At 41.6% G+C, this 26,504-nt stretch overlaps 1 protein-coding gene across 2 annotated transcripts in view; it reads right to left on the reverse strand.

Moving 5' to 3' along the window:
* FRAS1 (Fraser extracellular matrix complex subunit 1) overlaps positions 1-26,504 on the reverse strand; it is a 326,081-nt gene that overhangs the window by 197,165 nt on the left and 102,412 nt on the right. For both annotated transcript variants that reach the window (XR_006104125.1, XM_042469094.1), the window contains exons 3-4: positions 13,103-13,210; positions 9,387-9,479 (exon numbers count right to left, since the gene is read on the reverse strand). Coding sequence is in view for 1 of the 2 variants with exons in the window: in XM_042469094.1 (XP_042325028.1) it covers positions 9,387-9,479; positions 13,103-13,210 (201 nt within the window). In the remaining variant the exon portion in view is untranslated. The remainder of the gene's footprint in view (positions 1-9,386; positions 9,480-13,102; positions 13,211-26,504) is intronic.

A 26,504-nucleotide genomic window follows, 5' to 3' on the forward strand; every position in this document is an offset into this window, starting at 1 on the left:
GTCCAAATGCTATTCACCTACAGCACCCAGTTTTCTCCGTGTATCTCTTTCCTGGAATAAACTACATGGTATACTAAAATGCACAGCAAACTGCTCAGAATTAGTTTATTTTTAACTGATCAATAACCTTGCAGGGCCCAGATTGAGCTCAAACCCACTGCACACAGGGTCTTGAAAGTTCCCCAGCCCCCAGGGTTTCATTTAAATACACTCTCCTATATGGAAGCTAAATTCCAGGAGAGAAGGAAGAATCCGATGGTCCCAATGGAGTTCCACCTTTTTTTAGCTTCTTGTCTTCAACTTGTTCTCAAACCTGCAGCATTTATTGATTTTCTCATGCACAGATCTTGTTCATATCATCCTCAGCAGGAAAGGAGAAAGGTAGACCATCTGCAGCATAATTACCACCTCTACTCTTAATGGGTTTCATACTCATGGGAAATTCCTGCTATTTCTGGATTCTAGTTAGAAACATTTCCCTGCTACTTAACCATTAGACTGTCTTCCTCAACAGAGTGCCTTCCAAATCTGGTGGACTCATCTTCCCCAGGCAGGAAGGCTCCATTGGAATCAGGGAAGCTGCATTAGGGAGTAATCTCCCTTTGAAAGGTGAAGTTTGACCAGAATCCACATGGATGTACATCTTTGTATGTTCCATTTTTGCAGGCAAAACAAAAATGAAAGGAGGGAAGTAAAATGGATAGATCCACCCACTCAAACATAGCAACTCTGACCACTGCTCCAAATTTCTTTTTCCTCTGTTCTTAATCCCATGATGAAAGGAAAGACAAGATAAAACCATGTCATATATTTTAATGTTTGCATTTTTTCTAGCCAGTCTCCCGAACATGTGTTAAAAGTGAAAATGTTACAGCTTTGCTTTAAAACTGAACAGTACATTTAAGTTTTTATACTCTGCCATGTTTCTTCCTTTTATGTCTCATTTTAGCCTACTGGCAGAAGGCCCAAAAGTTTTCAGAACACAGGTGTCTCCTAGTGCCCTTACTAAGGCCAGCAAAGGAAAATTGTCTAAGTATCAGAGTTTGGAAAGTTACTTTTTAAAAGTAAATAGTTAGCATTCCACTTTTCACTCCTTTCCAAGTACCTGGTTGCATTATAGATACATTTTTTTTGAAACCCTGCTTTCTCACTGTTCAAAAATAACTCAAATTGTTATTTTAGTTATCTTTTAAAAAGTAAACCATCAGAATGCTGCAAGCCAAACCACACCTAAGTAATATGACCACACATAGTGTAACTATAGAAGTAACTAAACAGAGGTACAGCCAGCCCTGCATATCCACAGATCTATCGGCAGATTCAACTATCCAAGCTTCAAAATATTCCAAAAAGGTATAAATTCCAAAAAAGCAAACCTTTAATTTGCTATTTTATAAAAGAGACACGCTTTCACTATGCCATTATATTTAATGGAATTTTACCACCTACTAATTTCTGTATCCATTGATAGCAATAGCAATAGCAATAGCAAGTACATTTCTATACTGCTTATCAGTGCACTTAAGCATTCCCTAAGCAGTTTAGAAACTGCAAGCTAATTGCCCCCAACAAGCTGGGTACTCATTTTAGTGACCTACTGATGGTCCTGGAACCAACCGCAAGTGGCCCACTGTTAACTGCAAAAGAAATAACATTATCTCTCATTATGGTGCAATCTTAACATCATACATACAATGGGCGCTCCATATTCACTGAGGTTAGAATGCAGAACTTCTATGAAAGTTGAAAAACTACAAATAAAAAAAAAAATAGGCAAGATACAGACCGCCGCCTCCTTTTCCGCCAGTGGGAAGCCGCAGTGGATAAACCGTGTGGCTTCCCGCCGGTGGAAAAAGAACCTGCAAAAATCTGGTTCTTTTTTTGTCACGCAAATGGCGCACCCATGACATCGCAAGTGCGACGCGCGGATGCTATTCATCTGTCACGTCGTAATGGCGGCACCCATGTAGACAGGGCACCACTATTTTGACACCGCCGTGCCATGATAGGGTTGTAGGGTGTGTGGTGGCACCGCCCTTGCGCAACGCTTGCATGAATCGAGGCCAGCGCAAAGCGCTGGTCTGGATACCACGATAGTATTCTTTTTTACCTGAAAGAACACCTCTTTAGAAATCTCTAGGTCCTCCAGAGCAACTCTATAGTTGACATCTGCCAGAAGCTGACCACAGAATTGTGCTGGAAGACCTAGAAATGCCTAGAGAAGTCTTCTCTCTAAGAATCTCTATGTCATTCAGTGCGATGTATGGTGGATGTTGACCACAGAGTTGCGCTGGAGGACCTAGAGATTTCTAGAGAGAATATGTTAATCAAATCCATGAACAATCAAATCCTCAAAAGTCAAAGTTGGAAATGTGGAGGGCTAACTGTATAGGCATTTGTTACTACAAAAATTAAGTGCAAGCATCTGCGGCTTGCGGGTGGCAAGCCCCTATTGTCCCCACACTGCCACTGGGGATAACAGGGGTTGTCTCTAATGGCAGCACAGCCACGAGTATGCACCACCATTGGGGACAATGGGGGCTTGCCATCTGCAGATGCTTAAATCCACATATGGCAAGTCCACAGACTCTGAGTACCGACTGTACTATGGACAGCTCCTCCCCAGTGGGGCCACAAAGGTTGGTGTCACCCAATACAGGTGCCAGGAAAGGGGAGGGGGGCAAAGGGATGGTGGTGTACTTCCCCACCCTCCCTCCCTTTCCTCCCACTGTCTCAGTCACCTGCACCCAGCTCAGTCACTTGCACCCAGACCCAGACAGGGCTGTCAGTGGGGCAGCAGCCTACCCTGCCCTCCCCACTCCCACCAACTTATTCACCTGCCCACGACCCATACCTGGAAAAGGGCTATCAAGAAGGAGTGTGGCTAGTCAAGTGAAACAACAGGAAGGGACAGGAAGAGCAGGGCTTCTCATTCAAGTTTCTCTGCAGCCATTACTGAGAAAGCATAGGTAACAGAGAAGAAGGGACAGGCACCAAAAGCGCATCTGCAAGCTTACTGTATCTGCCAGCACGCACTCATACAGGCTTCTCTGTGGTTGTGGGTCTGAATCAAGGGAGCCAGGGCAGTGGACAAGAAGGGGCTGGCATCAATCCATTCAGGCTTCTCTGAGTTCTTGGCTCTTTTTACCAAGGGAGTCAAAGCAGTGGAGAAGAAGGGGTGAGTGCTGGAGGCTACAGCAATCTTCTGCTGCTGCCTGGTAGTAGGCCAGTCAGGAAAGGGAGACAATGATGGCAGGAAGGAAGGAGCAGAGAAGCTGCCACTGTTGCCACTGCCACTGAAGGGGCTGCCAGATGGCCCAACTGGATGTAATTCCCCCTTGGAAGTGTCATCTGGTGCCATCTGCATCCCCTAGTGATGCCTCTGCTCCTCCCTTACCCCACAAAACCCATCTTACAGTCATGTACCCCTTGTTAGTAAATAGTTGTGTTATAAGGGCTACTTCAGCTAAAAGGAGCCTTTTTTGGAGGTGACAGAAGAGACATGTCATCGTTCTGCCTGATGGAACTTTGTGGTATGTCTTCTTGATCTGGAATCTGTTAACTAATATAGCTGCAAGAGCCCTGTCCTTCATTAAACCTAATGCCTTATCTACACTGGAGAATAATAGATGGATATAAGACAGCCGTGTCACAGTAGAACAAAGATCCATCCTACCAGCATATCAGACCCAAATCCTATTGTTTATTCTCAACTAGAATAGAACCACTGAATCAGTTGTTGAATGGTGAGTTGACACATTGGCTCTCCTTTAGTTGACACTAACAGTGGAATTCAGGCCTCATTCTCCAAATGTAACTCCTTCTGCAGCCAAAAGGACACCACTCATCATGCAAGAGGAAGGTATCAGCAATGTGAGAATTTAAAATATAAACTCAATTGATTTATTATTATAAATATTTTTGCCAGTGTTCAGTTGAAAAGAGCTTCCACAGCAGCTTACAAAAGTGAATACAGGCTGAGTCTCCCTTATCGAGAATTCTGAAATCCAAAATATTCCAAAAACCCAAACCTTTTCATAGATGGCCGGGACAGTGTTGTCTTTGCTTTCTGATGGTTAGGTGTACACAAAATTTGTTTTGGGCACAACATTATTTTTAAAATATTATATAAAATTACCTTCAGGATATGTATTTAAGTTATATATGAAACAAGAATGAAGTTTGTGTTTAGACTTGGATCCCATTTCCGAGATATCACATTATGTACAAATATACAAATACAGGTATTCTGAAATCCAAACAAAAATTGCAAAATCCAAAACAGTCCTGGTTCCAAGCATTTCAGGTAAGCAAGACTCAACCTGTAGTAAGTTCCTGCCTTTAGATTTACAAGATGAAAGATATAACCCAAAAGGAAAAGGCACGGGAGGATGGAAGGAGATGTTTATGTGTGTGGCAGGAGAAGCAATGTAGGCACTAATTCTTTTGTTTCAATAAAAACTAATGGTGGCCTATGGCTTCAAACTGAATGCATGCAAATACAGTTCTCAGAGTAGGGTACTTTATAACATCAAATGGAGAAGCCAAAGTTTATTGTTTCAGTTTTATTGCTTTTGTTCTCACTCTGCTTAGGGCTGTGGAAGAGGGAGGGACTCGTTTTATGTATGCACACATTTCCTGTAACAACTAAAGCAGTATGTAGACACCAGTGGGACCACAACACTGTCACTTTGCTTCTCCTGCCTACTATTCTACCATCTCTGCCTGATGAAGAAGCCTGTGAAACTTCAAAAGCTAACATAATAGTTGTTGTTTTTAACTGCTCACCAGTTGACTTTGACTCATGGTGACCTTGTGGATGAGACATCTCCAAGGCTCTCTGTCTTCTTCTGCTCTGTTCAAGTCCTGTGTACGTTGAGGCCCATGGCCTCTCTGAGTCTAACTATCTGTTATGCAGTCTCCTCTCCTTCTGCTCCCTTCCATCTTTCCTAGAATCATAGTCTTCCAATTATTCATGCCTTCTCATGAAATGGCCAAAGTACAATAGTCTCAATTTGGGCAGTTTACAGACCGCCCTTTTGGGGCAGCCTTTTCCCGCCCCTTTCCCCGCCGGATCGGGGCCTCAGCTGCCACAGTGGCAGCCTCTAAGGCCCCGATCTGCCACTTTCCAGGCCACGGGGAAGCGGCAAAAGGATGCTTCCCCGCAGCCTGGAAAGGAGTGTCCTTGGGGCTTCATGCCCCAAGGACACCCGACAGCAGCGGGGACGAAGAGAAAGGGCCCGCTCGGCCCCTTTCTCTTTTGTGACACTGGCGCAGCCGTGTAAAGGCTGTGCCAGCGCCACAAACCCAGGAAGGAGCTCCGTTTCGAAGCTCCTTCCGACACTGCGGAAAGGGTGTCCCAGGCGTCCTCACACGGCACCAGGACGTCACTTCTGCACTGCTCCGTTTGGAGGTAGTGCGGTCATGATGTCCCAATGGCGGCACCCATGTAGAATGGGCGCTGCCATTTTGTACGTACTAGGTATGTACTAAGGTTAGGGCATCTGGAAAGGACGCCCTTTCCTAACCCTAGTACATACCTAGTACGTAGTTTTTGCCCATCTGGAACGGGCCTTGGCTTCCAGGGAGAGTTCAGGCTTGATCTGTTCAGTGATCCATTTGTTTGTCTTCGTGACTATCCACAGTATCCTCAGCACTCTTCTCCAGCACCACAACTTGATATAATTTAGACCTTTAGGTTGGCCAATCATAGTATTACTGCAGAATGGATTTTAGATCTTGGTTTCTTTTTGGTTGATTGTATGGCCAACATGGCTGCCCCTGCATGTTTTCAGAGTAAAGTCCTGTTTCTGTTTTCTCAGCCTGCTGTGTGCCCTGTTATTTGCAGAACTAAAAGAGGGGGAAATACCTAGAATCAAGTAATGAGAGAACCCATCACCCAGAAATAACAACAGGTACACTAATTTTCTCTGATCCCATTTAGAGCCATGAGTAGCTCTTGTTATTTGTCCTTAGCAGCTGATACTAAAAGGAATGTAGCAACTGAATGTGGAAGTTCCATTGTCTGTTTTCATGGTAAAATTCTGCCGACAGATGAACTCTGGTCTAGAGTTACAGGTGCATCCTGGAAAGGCCACAGAAATGCAGGGAAGGCAAAATGCAGACCTAGGTTTGCATGTGCCTCTTCCCAGTCTGTTTTTGTGTTCCTTCGCCATACTCCTTGGACCCCATGTTTTCTGCATCATGAAAAGGAGAGTTGCTTCTCCTGGAAGACTCCAGGGACCCTTTCACATTACACAATTAATAGCACTGTGGTTTCATTTTAACTGTCATGGCCTTATCTATGAATTCAGGGTTGCAGTTTGGGGAGAGTTTTCACAGCAGTGCTGCTATTTTCCTGCAACATAAAAAGGAGGAAGGGAGAGGGGGAAATGTAGCTGTACCTCTAAAACTAACTAGTTTTTATTTTAGCATGAGCTTTTGTGAATATAAACCCACTTCTTCAAATGCAATACAGAATGATATCCAAGCGTCAGGATATAAAGCATATTTACACAGTTGTGGAAGTTTTAGCAGAGGCATCTAGAATTTTCAACCAGACAGTTCCGGTGTCCCACCAAATGTCAAATCCAGAAGTCAACCAAGTTCAGAAAATCACAGTTCGGTAGTTAAAACTTTTATTCTTTTTTTAATTATTAATTTTGTGTAGTATACAGCTTCCAATAAATATTCACCGATCATCTAACATATCAAAACATCACTCCTGCCAAAGTTTTCCTATTTCTCCCCCCCCCCCTTTTTTTTTTTTTTTTTTTTTTTGGTTTTTTTTTTGCTATATACATGGACAATTTGTCCATGATTGCAAACTCATTCACTTTAATCTTCCATTCTTCTGAAGTGGGTATTAAGTAGTTCAAATCTTTATTCTGTAACTACCGAACTAAACAGCAACCACTAACATTGTCTAATTAAAATACACATAATTTCAAAATATTGGTGGGCTTATAGTTGATTTGTTACACACTTTCTTATTAAAAAAATGCTTTTCTCTTTTCCTATACTGCCTCCTTTTTTGTTTTTTTCTTTCAGCTCCTTCCCAGCTGAATGACCTTGGAGGTTTCATCCATACTTGACTCCTCTCTTTTGTTATCGTACCATCTGTGTGATAATCATTCCCTTACATCATTTGTTATACTGCATATCCCATCATCATACTTTAGCCTGCCCTTAAATTCATGGCAGGTAAGATGCAAAAGCAGCACCTATCACCAAATGAAAAACCACAGGATTCCATAAGATGCAGCAATGGCAGTTAAAGTTAGAATAATAGCGCTGGAATTATGTAGTGTAAGAGCACCTCTGGGACAGCAATTCATCTTTTAATCATACTGTAAGGGTTGCCACCACAATTTAACATTTTAAAATACTCATTTTCAAAACCAAAAATAGGCTACTGCCCATTTCTATTTTCCCCTGATTTCCCCACATTTCTACAGCACAGACAGAAAACTGGCCCCCAAAACTGATGCAGTTGTCCACAGTACTTCTCTCCCAGGCTATTTGTGTTTTTCTCCAACTCCTAGTACTTAGCTCTTCCACAAATTGGAACAATTTAAATGAACAAGATAGAAGAAGATTAATTGTCCTTTCTCTCATCGCCTTCCAAGACATCATGCAACAAATGAACTCTTGGAAAAGAACATATTCATATTTTTCTAGTGAAAATGCCAAAACTAGTTTCCATGACCCAGTTGGCAGCAAGAGTGTGCCTGTTCTCTCTCTCTTTTTTTATCTCGCTCCTTTTCCTTTTCATCTTTGGGTATCTGCTCAAAAGTTAATTTGCAGCAATAACTTTAGTTTGGTCATGTGTGAAGTAACATACAACTCTTCTGACCTAGTTCCCTGAATGCAAGAGCCAGACAAAAGATGAAGGCGCCACAGAACTGGCTCAGAAAGAATTGCAATGCTTTACTGGCAACAAGCCTTCCTAAGCAAGCCTGGCATGTTGGCCAAACAACCAGGTAGATCTTGCTTAGACTGTTGTTGAGATCCAATGTTTGATGGGCAAGACCATGGGCACCAAGGGCCATTTTTCTCCAACCATCCATATCTGGGTGGAAGTCCACAAATAAGGCTAAGTACATCTATTTTCTTCTGCAAGTTTTTTTTTTAAAATGGTATCTTGCCATTTTGAGAGGGTCTACAGAGAAAGGAAATTTTTGAAGTTAGTACAGGGTCCTCAGATGTTTGTCAGTGTGGGGAATTTCTCATGTTTTCATGGATTTGGAGTGCTTTCTACATGATTTGAAGGCAAAAATTGTTTGGAAAACTGCTGAAACCTTGTTTTATTTTGGGGGTGGATTAGGGGGCCAATAGGGGACTTCAAGGGCAACAAAAGAGATATCCAGGTACCACATGTGGCCTCCCCTTTGCGCACTCTTGCCCTAGATGAACATTAGCAATTTTTACTAGCACTCTTCTGCTGGTCCTCAGCTTCTATCTATGGGAACTGCTCCAGTTGATGGCATCAGGATGGAGCCCTGTGTCAAAACCAGTGCCTTCCAAAGTACAGAAATTCCAGTTTTCAGTGGTAAACTCCGAAAACTTTTATTAACTATAGGTTTATTCATTGTCAGAACTAAACAGCAAGCATTAGGGAAAGTTAATTAAACCACACACAATTAAAAATGATTGGTGGGCTAATTTTTCATTCCTTGCCAACTCAAAACAACTGTTGCCCTTTCACATTCCCATGCCCCCTCCATCCTGGTTTCTTTCCCATGTAAAAAGACCTTGGGTATTCTTGAATCAGGCTTCCTCCCTTCTTTCTGTTATTTCAGCACAAAAGAATGTGCTAAACAACTCTTCTTACTTAAACATTCCACTGCAAATCCCATCACATATTTCAGTATGCCAACACACATTAAGCCCAACTAAATCTATGACAGGCAAGATATATATGTAGCTCCTGTCACCCTGCAATGAATCAACCAGTTAACCATTGGGGTAGAAGGACCTACAGTTATAATTTGGCTACAGGTTTGTAACAAGGAAACAAAAAAAAAATGCTTTCAGTCTTCTGGGACCGCCAGCAAACCCATTGAGGGTCTGGGAGAGAGACATTTCTTTTGTTCCCACATGCAAAATTGCAGTCAGATTGTGCAGCTGTGCCATAACCCATAGTTGTACATGGGTGTTGTTATGAAAGGTGTTACTCGATACCTATTTCTACAATGATCTTTAAAGGACATTAACTAGTCTTGCAGGTTACAGCTGCATGTGTTATTAGCAGGATTCCAGCCAATATTTCCAACGCAAAGCTCTCACAATGTCTTTCTGCAAAAAGAACCTCTCCTATAAAATTCCCAACAAGATAATTCCAGAAAGCAACAGATCCCAAAATAGGGTATGTAAATACTGCTTACCTCATGGATTCGTCCTTCATGTTCACAAAAGCCCTCAGTTTGGGAAACACACCTTGGACAGCAAGCACTGGGGGGTATTTGGAGGACTTCTCCCTAAATAAGAAAAATTGACTCAGTGGGTGTTGCAAATCTCTCCATCTTGGATATAGATCCAAACAATCAATTTCTGTCAGAGTTTAGAAATTCTGCCGTCACCATGTTAATGTTAAGTCATTACAGAGATTTAATTCATTCGATTTAAGATTGTTGGGGGAACTATTTGAAAATAATTTGTTACGTGTTAATTAGCCCATTAAATTGTTAAATTAAAAATGGCATTTCAAATTACCAAAATTGGACAGTAACTAATCAAAGTAACAAGACATTACTCAAAATTAACAATGGTGGAGTTCAGTGAGTAAAATAATGATTTATTAATTTTTTTTACTCCTTGGTGGAAATGCTACAAATAAGGCATTAAAAATATAAACAAATTATTTCCAAACTATGGTTTCTTCTAAAGTTGTATCTACACTGCAGAACTAATGCTTAACTGCCATGGCTCAATGCTGTGGTATTCTGGGATTTGCAGTTCTGCAAGATATTTAGCCTTCTGTGTCAGAGAGCTCTGGTGCCACAACAAACCACAAATCCCAGGTTGCCAATGGATGGAGCCATGACAATTAAAGTGGTGTCAAACTGCATTACATCTGCAGTCTGGCAAGCAGTCTAAGACTAGATTTCTTCAAAATAAGACACACAATTGGCTTCATTCTTGAAGATAAAAAATGTTACTGTCAAAGCAGGGGCAGCAAGTGGCATTCATTTCAGTGGAACCATGAATCTGCTCTGGATAGCAGTCCAAAGTTTAAAAGAACTGTCTAAGGTGTTGAAGCTTGGAGGAGGATAGAGCAGTAGCTTCAATGTCCTTTAAAATTCAGAGTAAAACATGGACCAAACTCACTAGTGCACTAACATGGATATTGCCAGCTGCCAATGTGAAAAACAGAGCCTTAGACAGCTCTAAGGTCTCCGTGTCACCTCTGGCTGATTTTACCAGCCATCCCCAGCAAGAATGCAGGAGCAGTAAAACTGTAAGACTGTGGTTCTTACTGGGGAGTTTCACTGGTTTTCTGGTTGTAATCTCCCTACTTTCGCACAACATTACCTTGAGGGTTATGCTGGACTAATTTTAAACTTTGCAGCACCACTTTCTTATGTACTCAGAATGAGTCTTTGCACTGCTTATGTACAACTTTTTACCCTGGGGATTACTAGTGTAGTGGAATCTCCCTCCTTGGAGGTCTTTAAACAGAGGCTGGATGGTCATCTGTCAGGGATGCTTTGATTTGGATTTCCTGTATAGCAGGGGGTTGGACTGGATGGCCCTTGCAGTCTCTTCCAACTTTATTATTCTATGATTCTATGATTCTTTTGCATTTAAACTGTATAGCACCTCAGAAGTGCTCTTGGCATCCACTATGGTTTGGTTCCAGGACGCCCTGGAGATTATCACATAAGGGAACGGGATGTCATTGTCCCCTCCCTGTCCTGTCCTTCCCACGCAATTATGGGAAGGACTTTCATAAAACATCAAGCTTATCCAGACATTGTCCCATCCAGAAAGGCACGAGTGACAGTGAGCATGTGAAAGCCTTTCAGATGACATCACACGGATCCTGTTATTGTCCCGTTGGTGAAGTGGCATTGCCCTGGTATTTTGCATTAACGGGAGTTTGTGTTAATGCAATGTTGCTTCAATTACAGGATAATGACAGGATCAGTGCTACAATATGAAAGGCTTTCACACATCCCCCACACACACACACGCACACACTGATGGGATAAGGACGGGAGATAACCTCCCCTGTGGATATCAAAATATGTGAATGCTCAAGTCCCATTAAATAAACAGTTTTTAAACAGAAGATGGGGACACCTGGTTGGGCCCTCCCCCCACCATGGGATGAAGAGTGGCAAGTGCACCCCTCTTTGCTACAATGGGGGGGCTCCTCCGCACGCCCCTAGAATGCAGTGCTATGGCACTGGTCTCCTTATGAGGAGAAAGGCACTGCAGCAGCAAAGGGCCGAGCACAGCCCTCCTGATTGCTCTACTCAAGGTGCTGGTCATTACCTTTAAAGCCCTACATGGCTTGGACCCGAGTTACTTGCGGGAACACCTCTCCCTACTCAATCCGGCCCACATTCTCAGAACTTCAGGGAAGTATTTACTGGAACACCATAGAACCAGGTTAATGACAACTTCCCATAGGACGTTTACAGCAGCGATCCCAAAATTATGGAATAGCCTACCGGAAGAGATCCATTGCATTACTACCTTAGAGACCTTCAAGAATCTGCTCTGGATCACTTCCAGTGGGTTTATCCATTAGACTCTATATAGAAGTTGATGATAATATCCCACTCTCGACTGTGATCGCTGACTACTGACAAATTGATTGTAGAGTACTAATAGGAATTGGTAAATTCATAATAGTGTTTTATTGATTGTATTAATATTTTGTACCATTTGTATTACTTTGTATTATTTTATTGTTGTAATCCCGCCTCAATCTTTGGAGAGGCAGGATATATAAATAAACTCGATTATTATTATTATTATTATTATTATTATTATTATTATTATTTTCATTTTTACATCATCTTTCTCCCAAAAATGGACCCAAGGTGACTCACAAGATAAAAACACCTTAAAAACTATTTTAAAAAACAATTAAAATTACCCAATAGAGTGGCCTACAGCAGCAGTAGAGAAAGGTGGCATGCCATTTTTGCTCAGGACCCCAGAAGCCCCATCCCTGCTCCCCACACTGGGTGACACTGGAGATGGGGACGCCACTGCCATTTTGAGTGTCATGAAAGAGCAGCCTAGGCTGCATCTGCACCTGAGAAATAATCCTATCTGGTGCCACATAAACTGCCATGGCTGAATGCTGTGGAGTTCAGAGAACTGTAGTTTGAATTCAAAGGCTTTCACAGCTGGCATCCATAGTTTTTCTGGGGGTTTTGGGCTATGAGGCTGCATTCTAGAAGTATTTTTTCCTGACATTTCACCAGCAGCTGTGGCTGGCATTTTCAGAGAATGCTGGCATGGAAGAAAGTGGGGTATATATACTGTTGGTTGAGGGGAAGTGATAACATGCAAATCACTTCCCCTCAACCAACAGTATATATACCTCACTCTCTTGCATGCCAGTATTCTCTGATGATCCCAGCCACAGCTGCTGGTGAAACATCAGGAAAAAACTCTTCTAGAACATGGCCTCATAGTCTGAAAAACCCAAAAAGAACTGTAGTTTGTTGTGGTACCAGAGCTCTCTAGACAGAGAAGGCTAAATGTCTCACAAAACTACAATTTCCAAAATCCCATAGCATTCAGCCATGACAGTTAAAGTGGTGTCAAACTGAATTATTTCTGCACTATGGATGCAGCCATACTGTTCATTATTGACTTTATTACCACTGTATTTCTACTTCCAAGGAAGGGGTGAAAGGCACTTTGGGGATTTTTTCTACCTCCAATATGACGTAACTTGTTGTGCTTTGGTACTCTGCAACTAGATTTTAGGGCAATGGGACACTGTTTGCTGCCTTATCTCAGGCAGCAAAATCATTTGCCTGCAAAAAGTCGAACAGGAAAACTTTTTGAGTTGCAAAGCAAGATCTCTTCTACCAAGGGGGCACTGTCACCTTTAAAGGTGCTCTTGTTACCTTACCTTCCAGAAGTTGCATCGAGGATTTCTGCAAATGATGGCTTCGCATAGGATGATGTCGCCATGGCAACGGCACTCTTGGCAAGAGTCCGGCTTCCAAATGGTGTTGTTCTGCAAACAAGCCATAAGCTCTGAATTAAAATTGTATTAAAAAGTGTTAACGCTGCATGCAATTACAGGATAGCAAAAAGAGTTCAAATGCATTAAAAAGGGACCTCACGTTACACTGGCAAACTTGGCAAGCAACGTCTATCTGCTACATGCTGATTAGTACCCATGGTTGTAATAAGTCCAAAGCTATTCATTTCATACTTCCAAAACATGTAATCAAAAGACCGGGGGCCTGCAATGAAAAGCAATCAATTCAAGCTGTAAAGTAATTGATCCACCTAAGCCCCAGTAGCTACAATCTGATTAGGGCTTCCCTCCCAAATAGCTCTGCCTTCCATATACAGATTCAGGCTGGGAATTTAACACCTTCCAAAGGCACTTGTGATGCTCTATTCATATGAAAATTAATGCGCAAGAAAAATTACCTGGGGTGTTAAACCACTATTATGTATGGGGGAGAGGCAAAAATGATTTGGAACTTGCGATGGAGAACTAGACAAGAGATATGATAGATATAGGGGGAAATTTCTGAATTGGTTGTGCAAAGAAATATCCTTTAGCCTTTGGCAGATTATGATAGGTAATTTTGGCTCAGAGAGCTAAGGGGGAACATTGTTTTTAGTTTTGTTTTTATTTCTGTATTCCCAAGAAGCATGCTTTTGAACGCTTCACATTTTGGCCCTTGAATCTTCATGTCATTGCTTTTCTGTACAAGTTAGAAATATGCAAAAGGGATGGCTTTTAAGGCACCTGGGCAATTTCCCTCCCTTCATACCAATATGACTGATCCAGATCGACCTAAGGTCATTCCAAAAACTGCCTGCAGTCATGTGGTCTCAAGTTTACAGAGAGTATATAAATGGACTGTGGCAAAGCTTTGGTTCATCCAGATGGTGGGTTTCCAGTCAGGCTGAAGGTAAGGCATGTGAAAAGTCTCAGTTTCACTGTTTCTCTCTGAACCTGGAAATACCGAGGGAAATAATGCATCACATAGCTATGTATCTGTAGATATTTCTCCCATTGCTATCTTCCCAAAACTCACCTTGTAAGCCATGCAGACCCTCCCCCAAATGTGGCCATTCCCATCTTGTCAGAGAGCAAAGAGATTAGCAAGGACATGTCCAGCTATTTTCCTATAGTTGCAGATGCTGCAATAGTCATCTGCAAAAAAAGATTACTTTTTTGGAGGTTTTCAGGAGGTCCCTGATGAGGTCATACATGACACATGTCCAGATACAGGAAATCAGCTAGACGTGTCTGTTCCCCAACCATAAACATCACCTCATTCTCTTGGTCACTACATAGTCAGAACAGAATTCCATCCTCCCCAACATCCTAAAAAGTGAGTTGTGGTGGAGTAAGTCTGACTTATGCCATAGTAATTCACCATCTGCCAGCCACCATTTTTCTGGACTACAACTTCCAGACTTCAAGCTACTGGTCATACTGGATGCAGAGTTCTGGAAATTTTTAACAAAAATTAACTTTTCTAGGCTCTTTCTCTGAATCTCACCTGCGTTTCTATCCCACCTTTCATTTATATCAAATCGCAAGAATTTGGGATTTTCCTTCCATTATGGAACTTCACATATTTCATACACTTTTCCTACACTAATTCCATACACTTTTCATACACTAATGTACACACATATTTCACCATGGCATGCTGCATCTGTTGAAATTCCCCCTCTTATTCACATATTAAACATGCAAGATCCCTACTGTCTTCTGCATCTGGCCCCCTTATAGAGAAAGCCAGCCCTACCTACTATTGGGGTTTGTAACCATTTAGGGGAACAACATGGTCCCATTTCTTCTACAAGAGCATAGAATGACTCTCACAAGTGAGACCTCTTGGAACTAAATGTAATTATCCACTGACTAAATGTACAGGAACAATGTCATATTTTGCATTTGTCTACCTTATTCTAGCATTCATTTTTCCAGTGCAAAACCCATATGAAGGGGGAGGCATTTCCCCATGTCCCACACACCCCTTTTGGACACTGTCAATGTAAAGCTATAAGAAGAACAGAGATGTCTTCCATTCTTAGTGGAAGACTATAAGGAATGCAGTCCTCTCTAATAAAGCTGATGAGAATATTAAACCTAAGTACTACCAGCAATCAGTACAAATTTACAATCCTGGAGTTCAAGATATAAATGATCCCAGGGAGAAGCCATCACTTTCACTCCAATAACATAACTGGCCCACCACACAGATACAGCAGTAGGAATAGAGACTACGCTGAGAAAACTGTCCTCCTTGGGCTGATTTACTGAACAGTTGCAGAATCAATTCAGGCCAAGTTATATGGGTGTCAAGCTCTGCTTAACTCTTGTGCTGTATTTAATCCCATTCCTGCTCCTTAGGAGAAAAAAAAAGGCAGGGGGAGGGAAAAAGCTGTTCTGTATCAGACACAGCTTGTTTCTAAGACACCTGGCACCAAAGCAAGCTTGGGGGCCCAACACACCTGTCCTCTTTGCAAGAGTGATGTTTAGTTGCTGCATGACCTTATCTGGCTGCTAATTTCATCCTACTCCTTGCTCACCCCAGAAGCAAAAAAGAGGGGTGAAAAATCACTGAAAAAAAGGAAGGACACAAGCACAAGGCAGGTTGGGAAGTTACTCCTAAGCATCTTGCAGCCTGCCTCAAAGTAATGAATGTATTATTTTTAATACATTCATTGTTTTGTGTGTGTGTGCTTCTTGCAGAAATGGGTGGCCCTGGATCACCTCTGGCTTATTTCTGACAGACCACCCAGTCTCTGCAAATTACTAGGATTCTTGCAAAGAATGTAGAACACAGAGTGCACCAGTAAGATCCTTCCAGACACTTGTTACGTTCTTAGGCAAGAATGTGTATATGCGAGATCACTGAGTGCAGCCTAGTTGATATCCCATTGGTTTGTACAGTACATATACTTGCTAGTCCTTCCTTCCATAAGAAACATATTTTGATCTTCCTCAAAAGACACAGACAAAGTCCATCCCCTTGAATAGTGCCTTCAAAATTCAGCCTAAGACACAAGAATGGATTTTTGCCCCACTGCCATGGATGTCACCAGCTGCCACTATATTAAAACTACCTTTAATCTCCATGTTATTTCATTTTTCCTTTAGGTTCCTCCTACTGAGTAAGGCAAGTCTCAAAACTCACCAACATGCAATTAACAGGGCACAATATACTAGTGAACCTTGGAGGGGGGGGGGGGTCTAGTGAAAAAGTAATCCACACAAGACTCAAGTCAGCCCAGCTAATTGAAGATAGGGGGACAGGTCATCTGGGGTGGTTGGACTCACGGTGGAAGCCAAGTTAGATGCCACCAAGATGGGACTGGACACTCATACTGAGTCAAAAGCATCTAATCCAAGATAAAAAGCATTAGGCCCAAGGAGCTGAATAGCTATAATGCTTTTAAAGCAGAGGTGCCCATACCCCTGGGGTGTGAGATGGACAGAGTGGCTTGGGTCTTTGAGTGACGAGTCAAAAGTCATCACTCAATTTTTTTCTGAATAAATTAGAATCTAATTGCTCAATTCAGATTTGCATTTTATGCACTGAGTTAAAAGCATATTTTTAGGGTTCAGTTTGTTTACCCAAAGTATTGGATGTGGTTCAATTTGTGGTTCAAAAATTAGAAATTAGACATTTTAATCTTCTTCAAATGTGGTATTACTTTTGTAGAGGATGAGAACATTATCAAACATTTCCTAGGAGTGAGGGTCATAGAAATGGTTGGGAACCACTGTTTTAAAAGAAGCAATGAGAGATCAATTTTGGGTAACAGATGATGGACTGTCAGGCAAGACAGAGGCAAAACAGAAAGATGAAATCAGAAAGTGACAGAGTTTGGATTGTTGTTGTTTTTTAACTTTTGGGAACCACATCCCCCAGAATTCCCATACAGTTGACAGACTGTCTGGAAATTCTGGGGGTTGTAGTCTAGAAAATACCTTTTCCAATCTCTAGGAAGTGATCATGGGCTGAAAGCAGAGAACAGAAGGTCACAGGTTCAAATGACCATGTGGAAAAGCCAAAACCAACCAACCCCTTTTCCAACAAGAGAATATAGTATCCCTGTCAAGAGAACTGAACCAATTGGAAGCAGTGGCACAAACTTCCAATCAATGTGTGTGTGTGTGTGTCCATTATAATGTGCTTTAATGTATTGTCACATGCTAGCAGATGGTTCTTACCATCAGTAAAAACAAACAATTGCAGCGGCAGAAATCTTGAGGGGATGACGGATTCCCATGTATGATCATAAGAGCTTCCTGATACTGACATAGCATGACTAACTATATTGGACATGTGAGGCATGCAACAGCTGCTTTCTCCTGTTTTTTATGGAGCTTTATAAAAGCATTCATCCAGTGCCTAAAATGTAACTAGAGACTATCTCCTGGGATATGCAGCAATATGAACATTGGACATCTGCTTGAGGGTATCTCTTTCAGTATATACTTGAAGAAAGGCAAGCAAAGCAAGGCAGGGCAGAGTGAGATGGCCAGCCTAGGGAAGTGATTGGGCTATAATGAAAGTGCACCAAATTGCCAATCATTCTAATGTATTTTTAATTCTGAGGGAGACACTTATGGGATTTTCCACCACAAGTACCAAAATAATTTGGTGTGTTGTATAACACCAATGCAGTGTCATGCTTTGAGTATTGAACTGCAACTCTAGGAGACCAGGGTTCAAATCCACAGAAACCCACTGGGTGACCTTGGGCAGGTCTGATTCTTTCAGCCTTATAGGAGGGCAATAGCAAGACTCCTCTAAATAAATCTGGCAAAGAGAACACTATGATAAGGTGGCTATAAATTGTGGAGTCAACTGCAAGCTGCCTTAGTTCTCATATTCGGATAAAGGCAAAATATAAATTATAAATACTACGAATACCTATATACAGGCACACATATCAGGCACTAAATTGGGACAGGAGGGTGTACTTGTCCAAAATGAAAAGCTATTAAAGTTGCCAACAACAATTATTCCAGCACACCTCATTGATTCTGATAGCCATCACCAATTCAGCCATCACCTCTTGTGCTGAGTGTAGTTGCCAGTGGCTAGTTGTATGTGGTGATGCATGATGGTGACTTGTTTTTAATCTTTGTGAACCATGTGAACCTCAGATGCTTTATAAATGGAGGAAGATGATGATGCCGATTATAACATTCAGGATATTGGCATATACAAAATGGAGAGTCTACTGAAAAAAGTATGCAAAATTTCCTAATTATAAAGGTCAATGAAAGACTGATCCTGTGCATGCCATCCAACAGTACATAAATCCCTGCCACTAGCAGCTAAAAGTGTCAACAGCGGCTTTCTTTGTTCCCTGACCTTTGACAAGCTCCCAGTTGCCAAATGTAATTGAGACTGACCAATTAAAAAGCATTTCACTTTGGAACACCAGATCAAGGAAGTGTGGATGAAGTAGGTGCCATAAACAGAAGAAACAAGCATGTTCACACAACACTTTTCTCCTCTTTTTGATTCAAAATACTCTGCTGGACCCTAAGGCAAAGAACAAAATAGCAGCTGTGTTCCCCTGCTCTGCCCAATTCCATTTGCAAAATGCATCTCAGCTAGCATTCAGTCTTTCTTCAACACTGGCAATAGGACAGAGCTGAAAACCACAGGTTCTTTAGTTTAGGGAACTCAACAAAAGTTGCTTAGCACACATCTCTTTCCTCTAACACTTTTTTGCTGCCTCCCAGAATCTGATACCTGAAGCTATTGCCTCAACTCAGTCTCTCTGCATTAGCAGCAAAGGAACCATCCCTCACAAGGGCAGATAACCCTGCCACAGTAAAAATTGTTATTTTACAGCTTGAGGGAAAATATCTCAACTCCTGTGTGTATGGTTCAGAAAGCAATCCTCTGGACAAGTCACTTTCTGCTACAGTTCTGCCACGTTAATTTCACAGAATGGGCAAAGGTGTGGAAATCAATTTGCAAGCTGAAAGATGCCCTGTGAATAATTCCTGCTGTTGTGGCAATGAAGAGGAAATGAGATGCTCAAATTTTCATTTGCATTTTTAAGCTTCAGTACTGAAATCTATTAGCTTCTTCAACAATGGGTGAACATAGAGACTTAGCTATCCTCCAAGACCAAACACCAGCAATAAGATGGAATAGAAGGATGGACAGAGTACAGCCCTGGGGAGACATGTGCCTCCCAAAAAAAGCCTCCATGTTCACATGCTCACCTGAAAATACAAGGAGAACCATGCTGGACCAAGGTCCATCTTCCCCAGCATCATATTTCCTACTGCAGCCAACTAGGCACTGGCAAACAATGTATGGAAAGTTTGTGTGGCAGAGGGAAAGTGATCGTTTTACATGTAAAAGTCTTTCTGTTTCAATATGCTGGACTGCTTTTGTTCTATGCTTTGAATATTTTAAATGGCTTTAAAAGATCCATGGTTCTTTTCCTATGCTTTACCAAGGTCCCCCTTTAAATATCTTTTGTTGCCCTGGACCCCCAAGACTTAACTCAAGATTTAAAAACCAAACAATAACAACAACATCAACAACAACAACAGAATAATGAACTATTCACAGTTACGACATCACCTGTTAAAAACTTTTCTAAGAGGTGCTGATGAGGGAACAGAAGATATTTTTCCTCCTTGCCAGTTTGCAGCCAGAATAGATTGAGCAACTACACACAAGCTCAGCCAACCAGCCTTTGCCTTGGCTGATTTCAGGTGGCTGCTCTGCTGCAGAGAAAGGGTGAGATGAGCAACTGAGGAACAATGGAACTGATAGCCAGGCAGCCTCTGCCCTTCTCCCTCCTCTCCTTTCCAGGGGAAAGACAGAACACCTTTAAAAAAGGAACTGAGGCAATACAAGGTGGGGGGGTGCATCTCCAGCCTTAGGCTGAGGCAACTACACCTCCCTCATGACTCCAACTCCTCCTCCACCACAACTGCTTCTACACACCTAAATTCAAGTTCCTTATACTTTGTACCTTCCTCCTCCTCCTTAAATGGGGAGAAATGATATAGAGATTTCTTCATCGCCATTCTGCCTTCATGCATGCGGTCAGACCTATGACCCTTTCATGGTGCGCATGGCTCCCGAAGCAATGTGTTGGCATTTGAAAAGTCTTCACACACACATTTCTTCATTGAAGGATTATCATGGGAGAGAAATCGGAAAAGGGGATGGAAAAGGGGGGGGGGAATAGGGGGAAGACGTTTCCTAGACCTCAAAAAAGTGCACAATCCTAGAAGATCACCCTTACAGTTGTTTGTCAACTGCTGCTCTTCTATCTCAGTTCCACCTTCAGGGAGTGGAGGTAGTGCAAAATACACTGCTGGTAGCTTGCCATCAGCTTGTATCTGCCTCACTGAGTTTGATCTGGCCCCAGGCCATGATTGGCATGTGATGGTGGCATCTTCACTCCAGGGAAATAGTGACAATGTGCTGCATTAAAGCAAGGGGAAATTAGCTGACATATTGACAAAGTACTTAGGTCCATGTTATCCACTTCAGCATTCAATGGCACGCATACACAAGAGATACTGAAGCCGCATCCTCCTTTTGCAGTGCGATTGGATTCACTTCAAGCGCAACTCTCCATCAGAAAGCCTCGAAGAAAAGCCGGTATCGGATGTCTCCAGATGAAGGATACCAGACTTGCTTTGTGAAAAGCTCAAGGCAATACAGAGCATTGAGCAATTATAACTTCTGGTACAATTACCAGAAGCTTTGCCCTGCTCTTTTGCCAAGCAAAAAGACTTGGCAGCTTCATAATATGGCTTCCCCCCTCTCTTCTTGCACTTACACTTCAATTAGCTGACAATGCCAAGCAATTGGCAAGATCAGCCAAAACCCCTAAGGGACGCAGAAAATCACAGCAGCGGTGTGTGGATATGTGAGCTGCTGCAACAGTAGAGAATGGAAGCAGGAGAGAAGCTTTACTCTCTCTCTCTGAGCTTAAGTAGCCCTAGCCAGGATCACAGGGGTGAGACTTCACCCCACTCTAAAGATGGTCCGAGGAGGAGACCTCTTGCTAAGATGCCAGAATGGTGTAGTAGTTAAGAGTCTTGGACAGGGACTTGGAAGACCCAGGTTCAAGTTCCCAATGAGCCATGAAACACACTAGGGCTGCATCCGCACTGCAGAAATAATTTAGTTTGACATCACTTTAACTGCCATGGCTCAATGCTATAAAATTCTTGGAATGGCAGTTTGTTGTGGCTCCAGAACAGAACTCCAGTCTTAAAGTGGAGAAAAGGCATAACAATAACAACAACAACAACAACAACATTGCCTGTCTCTCACTCTCAGCCTGACCTATCTAACAGGCTTGCTGTTGTGAGGATAAAGTGGGAAAGGAGGTCATGTATACTGCATTCAGCTCGCTGGAAGAAAGACAGGCTATAAACATGAATAACTAATGAATAAATAATAATATAGGCCAATGTGTTTGCACATTGTGATCCTTCTGGATTTTGTGTTATACAATTCGGCATTCAGAGGATCTAAACTTTCCAACCCATTTATGAAAGGAGACATACCAACCTAGTTATGGTTTGAAGAATGTTTAGGTATGTTTCTAGTCCTTATGACTGCAAATATATGATTGAAAGTGCGCAGACCCTGCTACAGAACAGAAACATTGCAAATCAGAAATACTGCTAAATAAGATTTCTTGTGGTAAGAGGCAGCCCTCCCCCACAATACCCATGTAAAATAAATTCAAATTATGCAAATTTCCTTCATTTCCATAATTGACATGGGTCACAAAGTTCATTTTTCCTGCTACCGAATTTTGATTGCAAACTTTTATTTTCAGCACAGGTTACAGAGAGAGAGAGATTGAGAAAATGTGAGAGAGAGACCTAATGAACACCCTGCTGTTCAAAGACAGGCCTATATCAACCTTATTTTTTAAAAACACCACAAAAAAGCTTGCAGTTTAGCCTTGGAGAAAATGACAAAACTTTTTCAAGCAAAAAAAAAAGTTGGAGAAAGCTCCTCATTCCAATCTTCCCACTACCAAAATGTTTAAACCAGTGGAGTAGAGAATGTTTGGAGGTTTCATCCATAAAGACAAAGCACAGAGCCTTTCATTTTGATGCCACATGAGACCACAGTGACCAACACTGCAATTTGAAAGAGAGGTCTATAATAAATGTTTTTGTATAAATGCATATGCATATTCCATTTGGGAAATAATTTGAAAGCTCCTTCCCTTTCTTCTGAGGTATGTGTATATCATCATTTGCATTTGATCTCTTCTATAATGAGTAATAACAATTTTTATGTTACATTATTACCACACAGTAAAACCAAGGACTTAACTTGGCTATAAAATCTCAACCAAGGGGAGAATAGGAGCGGAGGAAAAGAATCGTTCAGAATTCCTGCTGCTCTGTTCAGTTGCCAAATCTTACTTAGGTCAGTTGGAATATCTCCCTTTTTTGTGTTATAATTAGAAGGTAGACAATGTGATGAAGATGAAACACACCAAGGTAAACCTGTATAGCCCATATTAACCTCAAGGTACTCTAATTTAGCAGGGCAGAATTGGTAGAACTAGTGCTGGAATTATATTCAAGCACAGCCTATTTTAAGACATTCAAACCTGCCCAAACAACTATTGATTCTATAAAAGCTTTATTTTAAGTGTTTTAACATTAATATTGTTATTAATGTTTATTATTATTAATATTAATAGTAGTAGTAGTAGTATTTATTTATATAGAACCGTAAGTTTTGAACAGCACTTTACAGAGTGATCAAAACAATATAAGACCTGCCAATAGCGTACAATCTAAAATCACAAAATATAAAATATAGTAAATAGAAAAAGACTCATTGAATCTTGTCTTGGGAGAAAAGTGCTATACAAATTCAATACATAAAAAAGAATAAGGTGTGATATCTGTTGGGTGTGCTTTAACTGAGAGTTCATGCATGGCAAGGGGTTAGACTAGATGGCCCTTGTGGTCTCTTCCAACTCTATGATTCTATGATTATATATAAATTCAATATATAAATAAAATAAGTGTTTGTGGGCTGCATCCTACTTGCATCTGAAGTACTGGATCCCCCTTTGAAATCAAAATAATCAGGAATGTTGGGACTAAAGAGCCAGTTTAGTGTAGCCGACTAAGCCTCTGGAAGCCCATGGTTCAAATCCCTGCTCAGCTTTGGAAACCCACTGGGTGGCCTTGGTTAAGTCACACTCTCTCAAAGGAAACAAGCAAATCTTGCCAAGAAAACCCTATGATAACCTTGGGGTTGTCATAAGTGAGAAATTGCTTTAAGGCACATAACAAAAGCAACGACTGGGACTAAGTGATACTGGTAGGATTTAGAGGCCAGCCACTACTGAGTAGCATGATTATCTGGGATCAAGAGAATTATCAGCTCCCAGATAATGAGAAGGTGATATGTAGGCTCCCTAATATCTCATTCATATACACACACACACACATTATATATAATATTATATATATAGTGTTTTGAACCTTGGACTATGACTCTGGAGACCAGAGTTCGAATCCCAGCTTGCCATGGAAATCCACTGGGTATCCTCGGGCAAGCCACCCTCTCTCAGCCTCAGAGGATGGCCATGGCACACACACACACCCCATGAAACATGCCAAGAAAACCCTATGATAGGTTCACATTAGGGTCACCATATTTAAGAAATGACTTGAAGGCACACAACAACACAACAAATATATCATATGGGCAAAGTGCAGCCTATGGGGAAAATGCAGCCCTTGGGACCTCCAACTGCAATCCCAGAAGCCCCCTAAAGCCTTTGGACTTTTTTTTTTTAATTGAGCCAATTTTGAGGATATTGCTTGCCCCAAAACTACCCAAAATGTGCCCAAACCTTAGGGTTTCGCCTTTCCTGACCTTCCAAAGTGCCCCATACCTTTTCCAAACACAAAACAAATCTTTAAAATCAGTCCAAAATCAGCAAGAATAGCAGCTGGAATTGGCATCATGTCACTTTGGGTGCACCAAAATACACTGGTATGGTGGGGCAGGCAGGCACAGGGTGGGAAAATGACCCTCACCCCCTGCACAGATGCTTACCCCTGATATAAATGCATGCATAATTCAGCTATAAATACTTCTCAGGAAACCATAGAGTTTTTCTAAGTTGGGGGGATGTCTTACTAAGATGTAGAACTCAAAAGCCACTGAACATCTTTCCCCAATCTGATAAACTTCAGATATGTTGGACTCCTTGTTATTAACGGTTGTGAAGTCAAGTTTTGTATCCACTGTGCATCCTGGAACCAAACCTCAGTGGATACCAAGGGCCCAGTGTATTTCTAAAGAACAACAGTCCCAGCTTACTCATCTTGGTTTTTAGGGAAAGTTATGGCTTTGTTTGCTTTTGAACCCATTTATTTGTCTTTTTGGTAATCCACAGCAGAACTCTCCTCCAGCACCACATTTAGAATGAGCTTATTTTCTTTGTATCAGCTTTCTTCAGTGCCAACTTTCTCAATCTTACATAGAAATCAAAAACATAGTGGCATGGACAACCTTGACATTGATATTCAATTATCTATCTTTACACTTGAGGATATTATCTAGTTTCTCCATAGCTGTCCTTCCAAGCCCTAATCTTCTTCTGATTTCTTCACTGCAGTCTCCCTTTTGAGTAACGACTGAGACAAAATATAAGATTTTTAAAAATATAATATCTTCATTGTCTACTTTAAAGTTAGAGAGCCAGTATGGTATAGTGCTTTGATTGCTGGATTACAACCAGGATTCAAATCCCTGCTTAGCTATGGAAACCAACTGAGTGGCATTAAGCAAGTCACACTCTCTCAGCCTCAGACAAAGGCAAAGACAAATCCCCTCTGAAGAAATCTTGCCATGAAAACCCTATGAAAACCCCAGTCTTAGGGTTGCCATAAGTGCAAAACTACTTGAAGGCACACAAAAACAACAACAAAAATAATCTGTGGCCATTACTTTGGTTTTCTTAATCTTCAATAGTAACCCCGCCTTTGCATTTTCTTCCATGGTGGCCGATGACGATGGGACATGAAGTCCCACATAGCTGGAGAGTACCAGGTTAGGGGTGGATGATTTCAGTTTTCTCATACTGCACAAGTTAGGGAAGTGAAATCAAACTCTGCTGAAGGCAGGATTTGCCAATAAATAGATAAAACTAATGCAAAGATGTGGGGTAGGTAGGAAAAGACAATAGCTTTTTCACCATCCTTGGTAAAATTTGGCCTTTGGGTTGACACAGTTCCAGCTCCTCCCTCTGTTTTTTCTCTGTAAGATTATTGGGGAATTTAAAGCCCTCAAGCTTGGTTTCTCCCCCCCCCCCCCCCGTCACTGAGAATGACTTGCAGCAATTACTGATTCTTTGCCTGAAATGAAAGGACCTCATTCTTGGATCCCTGCCTAGTGCCAAGTGAGGCACTTCACTCTCTGGAGAGACAGATGTTGAACGGGAACTGAACACACAAGAAACCTTGACAAATTGATGTTGGTAGAGAAGTATGAATAAATCAAACAAAAGGTAATCACTAAATAAATCTGCAGGAACATTTTAATTTAATTTAATTCCCTAGAATTAAGGTGCACATCACACCAGAGAAGCCTAGGGATGAGGAGTTAGTTTAATATAACAATCCCATTTGGCTCCATGCAAGGCAGTGCCCTAGAGAGCTCAGGAGACAGCAAATTACATCAGTAGTCCCACTATCTTCAAACTACAGTCCAAGGTTTACAGCTAGAATATTCCCAATGGCTTCGACTGTGCACATTTTAAAATTACTAGGCTACATCCATTTAGTCACATAGTCATAAAGCAGACTGAAACCAACAAGACCTCAGTGAATCCTAATAAACTTAAAGTTCCATTGTGTTCAATGGTTCTAGTCTCAGTAGGACTAAGAATGAAGCTGCACAATATAGTTATAACACTTTGATACCACTTTAAATGTCATGGCCCCATCCTATGCGATCCAGGGATTTGCACTTGGACAATGTATTTAGAATTCTCTGCTAGGGCTCACTGGTGCTGTAGTTTAGGCGAGTGAGCTAGAGCTCTCTAACAAAGAATTGTAAGTGCCTCACCAAACTACAAACCCCAAAATCACATAGCAAAGCATTATGATTCTTAAAGTGGTGTTAAACTATGTATCATGAAGATACAGAGAGCCAGTGTGGCATAGTGGTCTGAGTGTTAGACTATGACTGGAGATGAGGGTTCAAATCCCAGTTCAGCCACTGGGTGATCTTGGGCAAGTCACACTGTCTCAGCCAAAGAGGACA

This window comes from Sceloporus undulatus, chromosome 5 (assembly GCF_019175285.1).
Source record: "Sceloporus undulatus isolate JIND9_A2432 ecotype Alabama chromosome 5, SceUnd_v1.1, whole genome shotgun sequence".
In the NCBI taxonomy this organism is placed as follows: domain Eukaryota; kingdom Metazoa; phylum Chordata; class Lepidosauria; order Squamata; family Phrynosomatidae; genus Sceloporus; species Sceloporus undulatus.